Source organism: Enhydra lutris, unplaced genomic scaffold, assembly GCF_002288905.1.
Source record: "Enhydra lutris kenyoni isolate GAN:26980312 unplaced genomic scaffold, ASM228890v2 scaffoldscaffold12, whole genome shotgun sequence".
NCBI lineage: Eukaryota > Metazoa > Chordata > Mammalia > Carnivora > Mustelidae > Enhydra > Enhydra lutris.
This window is the reverse complement of record NW_019154096.1, coordinates 41,407,230-41,413,805: the sequence shown is the minus strand read 5'-3', so window position 1 is coordinate 41,413,805 and position 6,576 is coordinate 41,407,230. Positions and strand designations below refer to the sequence as shown.

Below are 6,576 nucleotides of genomic sequence, written 5' to 3'. Positions count from 1 at the left end.
GAAGAGAAAGAAAAAGTTTAAAAACAGCAAGAAAGAAACAACACATTACCCATGGGAAAGAACAATTCAAATGACAGTAAATTTCTCATCTGAAACCATGGGGGTCAGAAAGAAGTAGCACAATATTTCTTTAAGCACTGAAAGAAGAGTATTGTCAATATATAGAATCCTACATCTAGTAAAAATATCCTTCACGAATGAAGGGGAAATAAAGACACTCTCAGATGAAGGAAAACTAAGAATTTCTCACCAGCATACCTATCCTAAAAGAATGGACAGAAGTTCTCTGAACATAAAGGAAATGATATCCAGAGCAACCACTAAAACTGCTGTGCAAATACATACACTTAAAAGCATTATAGATAAATCAAAATTGAATTATTGTACAATGTTCAAGTAACCCATATGAAGGCAGGAAAAAGAAAATATGGAAATGAAAAACAAACAGAAAACAAAATGTAAAATGGTGGACTTAACCCCTAAGACATCAAAATGTGAATGGTCTAGCTATACCAATTGAAAGAAACATAGATAAAATAGACTGAAAATCACAACCCAACTATATGATGTCTACAAACACTCACTTTGGATATAACAATAGAGGCTGTTTGAAAGTAAGTGGATGGGAAAAGATTTTCACGCAAATATTTATCAACTGAAGGCAGGAGTGGCTATATTAATATCAGACTAAGTAGACTTCAGGGCAATAAAAATAACCAAAATCAGAAAGAGACATTAAACAATGATGAGAGCATCAATCCACCAAGAAGATAGAGCGATCCTAGATATGTACACCAAACAAGAGACCTGCAAAATATGTAAAGTAAAAACTGATAGAACTAAAAGGCAAAAAAAGATATTCAACAATTACATTTGGATACTTTACTGTCCCCCTCTCAACAATTAATAAAACAAGTAGCCAAAAAAATCACTAAGATGTAGAAGAACTCAACACCATCAACTATCAGGTTCTAACCAACAATTATAGGACACTCCACCAAGAACAAAGAATAAAATAAAAGCTCTGAAACTATGAATGAGGTCAGGAGAAAGTCCTCTAGAGCATTCAAAGAGATTTCTCTCCAGCCCAGTTGTGCAATGAGAAACATGTAGACTTTTTTTTTTTTTTAAAAAAGATCCTTAAATCTGTAAGAGAAAGCCTGAAAAAATTCTTAACTCTTATAATAAATACCACCTAAGGTCATCAGAAATGTCAACAAAATCAGAATTATGGTCTCCTAGCTCCTGGAGCAGGATAGGCTCCGGCCCTTGATCATCTATCAAATGTCTGAGACAGAAATTGATGGAGTATGGCTTAGATCTGTCAGAGTCTGAAGCATTCCTGCTGGAGACCATAGGACAGCAGCAACAACAACATTAAAGCAAACATCCACTGAATGGAAGCCTCCATCAATGTCCAAGTTGGGAAACAGAAACAGTATCACACAACTTTACAGAGAAGATTTAAATTTTTTTTATTTATTCAAGAGAGAGACAGAGTGAGAGAGCATGAGAGGAGACAGAGGGAGAAGCAGACTCCCTGCTGGGAGCCCGATGTGGGACTCAATCCCAGGACTCCGGGATCATGACCTGAGCTGAAGGCAGTCGCTTAACCAACTGAGCCACCCAGGTGCCCCTACAGAGAAGATTTAATGTAGGAACTGGTTAGACAAGTTTTGGTGGACCAAAAGGGCATGAAGCAAACACTGAGGTGATACAGAGACAGCAAGTACAGAAGAAAGCTTCATCTCCTAGGACTGGAGAAACCAAGACAAAGATTAAGGCTGTTGTAACTGAGAAGCCCAGAGAAGGAATTCCACTGAGCTAGGTCAGAGATCTCTGTTGGGTGTGTGTTTCCTGGGTAGCCCTGGTCTTCCTGTGGTATGAAGAGATTCTATGGAGCTAGGTCTCAGGCCCCTGAGGCATAGGCACTCCTCAGAGAGTGCTGCTTCCTCAGGATCTTGAAGGAGAGAGCTCCTGCTGAGCTGGGATTCAAACCTCTAAGTAGGCAAAACTTGTGACCACAGGACACTGTTTCTGTGGGGCTAATAATGGTACTCCTGCAAGTGTGGAAACTGCAGCCAGCTGCTGCTCCTGGGCCCAATGACTGCTGCAGAGTTAAAGAAAGAGTATTACAGCAATGCTGACAAAAACAGGAAGCAAGTGGAACAGAACAAGTCCCTTCTGCCTCTAGCAGCTCAGTCTTTCTCTGGGGCTACCTCTGGGCAGAGACTAACAGAAATCCTTCTGCAAAGCTGAAACATGGTTTGCAGAACCCCTGGCTCAGAGTTCCAGAGCTGGGGCTGGCACTGAGAGATAATAGATTAATAATGAGCCAGCTGTTGCCCAAGCAACTCAAGACCTCCCCATCTAGACTAGCTCAAGCAGCTATCCCAGCACAGAGGGAAGCAGAAGAATGTGGTTGTGTTTCCTGGCATGTAGACCCACACAAAAGTGACGCCGTGTAGATTAATTAGCATCCCAAGGAATCTGAGTGGAGAATGGATTATAATTCGGTCTCTGAGTTTTTCCACTATCCAATACAGGAAACATGGATGACAGTTTTGTTCTAGAAAACACACATTTATGGGGCTACCTAATCATCATAATTCATTCTAATCCAGAAAAATGAAGTATTCTGATGGGTCTCATTCTTCTCATAAGCATACCATAACCTGTACAAGTCTACCATGGCCTGTACTGGAGTACAAGCATTGAAGGTGGAAAAGGCAACATGTGGGAGGACATGACAGTAGATCAACTCAGCATCACACTACCAATAGATTCAGACGCAGATGTATGGGAAATCCCAGCCCACTGAAGTCCTGAGGTTTGCTTTATCTGCCCCCAAAAGAAGACAAAGCAAGAACTAATCATGACTTGGTCCTCAAATCTGACATGAAGCCAATGTAAGGAAGCACTGTCTTCAAAAGCCCAGACCCTCTCTTCATCTCATGTTTCTCTAAGAGAATGCCAGGTGTACTCACTCTCTAGCTGAGCTGTCAACATAGTATGACCAAAATATGGTGCCTGGCTGATGAATCTAAGGAGGCTACTGGGCTCACTCCAGTGGGTGGTGGAAAACAAAGGACTAGCCCTTCCTCTGGGCTCTGTAGCTCCCAGATGATGTGGGCCAAATAACCTTTTGCTTGTATTTGATGAAAGCAACCCCTCCAAACTCCTAAGAGAAAGGAGGATCTTAGATTAAATTTAAAAAGATAACATAAGAATCTGTTCCATGCAATGGGAAATTAAATGGGACAGGGCTTCTGTAATCTTACGCATCCCTTTCTCTGGAATAAATGCTTGCCCCTGCCAAATGGGCCCCTGAGAAATCACATCTGGGGAAATGGCTCAGGTGTCTCATCTCTGTTAAGTAAGTGATAGACATCATCGCACAAATTCAGTATTCCTCCAAAAAAGTTATTAGGATGTAAATCTGTGTCCTCTGCTGAGGCCAGTTGCTCCAATTCAAAACACTTTCAAAAAGATTGCTCTTCCAAACCCACTGGTCAGACAGGAGTTGCAGCAGGTTTGCTGCTTGTTAACAAAGTCCCTTGTCCCAACCGTGGACAGCGGCAGAAGATGGAGTCTATGACAGGTTCTAATATGCTTTGGTGGATAAGAGCATATGCTCTGGATTCATGGAGCTAGAGCTGAAATCCTATCTCCACCTCCCACTCGTTGTAGAGCTTGGGTTATCACCTAGCCTCTTACAGTGTTCCTGGAAAACCAAAGATAAATTTTGGCAGTACTTAGTCTCAGACCTGACACACAGAAGCTACCTTGGCTAAAGGCAGTAGTCAGTGGTGGAAGTGGCACAGCAGTGACTACAAATCCCAAAAGTGAGAGTGACTGGTTGGTTGGACCTCAGTGGTTCTCACCCAGAGATGATTTTGCCCTCTCCTCACCTCCAAGGAGATCTGGCAATGTCTAGAGACATTCTTGTCTGGAGTGGTTCTACTGACATCTAGTTGGTAGAGGCCAAGGATGCCGCTAAATTTACTAGATGTACAGGATGGCACCTGCCATGATCAACAAGGTCAAAGTTGACAAACTCTGGTATAGTGGTACCCAAAGGTCAATCCTAAACTGAAAAAAAAGGAAAGCCAATATAAAATACAAGACTAGAAGTACCTCATTGTCTGGAGCCAAAGGACAGGAATGTGGCTAAGACTTCAGTTCATAAAGCAGCCTCCATAGAGGAGGAGCTGGATATACCACAGGCTTGTATCTTATCTCCATCATCCAGACCTCTTATCATATGGCTATTGGTGCTGCCAGACTAATCTGGTGGAACTCTTACAGAAGATTGGCTTGAGTCAGGGAGGCTAAAATGGTAAGTGCTTGTTGTTGGAGAAACATCTGAAGAAAGGTGAGCCTCCCTTGACTGATAGACATTATCAAAGACAAAAGCAGAGAAATTGGTAAATTGGAAGTTTCACAGTTCCATTCTGTGGTTAATCAAAGAACTGATAATGTGAAGTCATATTAACCAGTCACAGAAAATGCTGCCTGCTGGATGCCTGTGGAGCATGAGTTTGTCTACACGAAATCACAAGGACTAATTTTAAGAGATAACATCTGAGAAGCAAGAGCTGCATCTCTGTCTCAGCTAAGAAAAGCAAATCTGTTTCTGTATAAAGGATCCACCAAAACAAAGTGTCAGGTATCAAGTCTATTGAAGGAAAGGAAGGCATCTAGAGATGTTCTAGAGAAAGGAATGATCTAGAGAAGACAAACTCCAAGCAAGACAGTACTCTGGCAGGGAGAGGTGCTCCACCTGGACATAGAGGTCACAGAGAGAAGGACCAGTTACTCACATAGAGCTCAGAAGGACAGAAACTGACACAGGGCTCCACTGAACAGGGAAGAAAAGTAATTTGAAAACTAAAATGGACTATTTGCATTTGAAAATTTGGGAAAAAAGTTTGGGGCCTGAAATATGAAAGGCTTTAGAAAGCTGGGAAAGGATCCACTAAGGAAATATGGATGATCTATCAGGAACTCCATTTGGCCTTTCCTGAGCAGAGCTGGTCTCACTCATGAGCCTGAGGATCCCTGAGATAAACAGGATCCACTCTACATCAGAAACCACCAGAATGGCTTTTCATTTACCCATCTCAATGCTGTTTCTCACTATGTCATTCTTAGATAGCTGAATCTACTGCCATCCCTGCAGTCTCTTCCTATGTTGTCAGATCATCTTAACCCCCACCTACCCTTTCCAGCTAGTCACCACAAATATCACCCTGAGGCAGGCAGGGGTGAGGGGCTGTGATATCCAGACTATTGGGCTGCTCCTGTCCTCAGCAATCACCCACCACAACAATATCATACACTTAGACAGCACTTGATAGCATTGTCTTCAGTTCTCTTGTTCAGTCTTGACAGCACCTCTGGGCTGTTTATTTTCCTCATTACACTTAGAAGGAAACTATAGCTGAAGTGAGTTGAGTGCTCTTAGAGTCTGAATACGAATCCAGATCTTCTCCCCAACCAGTGCAGGGCTCCTTCCACATTGCATTCATCTTTGTACATAAACACCACACCCTGGAATGCAACAGTCTTTATGTCTTTTCTTTTTATATTCACCATCATGGATACTGCTATACTCTTAAACTGAATTTTTTAAAAAGAATTTATTTATTTATTTGACAGAAACAGACAGCCAGTGAGTGATCACAAAAAGGGGAGTGGAGAGAGAGAAGCAGGCTTCCTGCTGAGCAGGAAACCCTGTGTGGGGCTCAATCCCAGGACCCTGGGATCATGACCTGAGCCAAAGGCAGATGCTTAACAACTGAGCCACCCACGCGCCCCTTAAACTGAATTTTCTAAGGCTATAATCAAATGAGCTCTGTTTTATCAAATGAGTAATGTGTTTTTAATCACTCAATGTTCATTAAAATGGTTTTTTTTTAATTTTTTAAATCATTAAAAAATGTAGAAAATATAAAAATTATGAGATTACAAGAAAGCAAGATGAATAACAATAATGGCTCTTCAAGTCATTAGAGAATCTATTAGTAAACACACTGAGTCATTAGTGGTAGTTTCCAAAACCTTCATTAGAGAGTCTCTGAAACCACTGTGGACTTCAACATGTAGTCTCCAACAAAAGCTTCAGAAGACAGAAATTAATTTCTGGAGAAGGCGAAAAGCTTCCTGAGGGCTGCCTTGACTTCCTTGTTTCTCAAAGTATAGATGAGGGGGTTGAGCGTAGGGCTCACCATAGTATACAGTACGCCAGCCAACTTGCTCTTCTCTGCACTATAGCTGGAGACTGGGCTTATGTAGGCATAGAAGACAGCAGTATAATACATGCATACCACAATGAGGTGGGAGGAGCAGGTGGAAAAGGCTTTCTTCTTCCCCTCCGCAGTCCGCATCTTGAGGATGCTAGAGATGATAAAGCCGTATGACACAATGATCATCAGGAAGTTCAATATGCCATAAAACGCATCAGCCAGGACAATCATGATGCTGTTCACATACGTGGAGCTACAGGAGAGAAGCAGGAGAGGAGGGACCTCACAGAAAAAATGGGTAATGACATTGGGGCCACAGAAATTTAAC

At 42.0% G+C, this 6,576-nt stretch overlaps 1 protein-coding gene across 1 annotated transcript in view; it reads right to left on the bottom strand.

Moving 5' to 3' along the window:
- Positions 1-6,137: 6,137 nt before the first annotated feature.
- Positions 6,138-6,576, bottom strand: part of LOC111145000 (olfactory receptor 13A1) — a 16,150-nt gene continuing 15,711 nt past the window's right edge. The window contains 1 exon segment of the mRNA XM_022499633.1: positions 6,138-6,576. Within this exon segment, the coding sequence (XP_022355341.1) occupies positions 6,138-6,576 (439 nt within the window).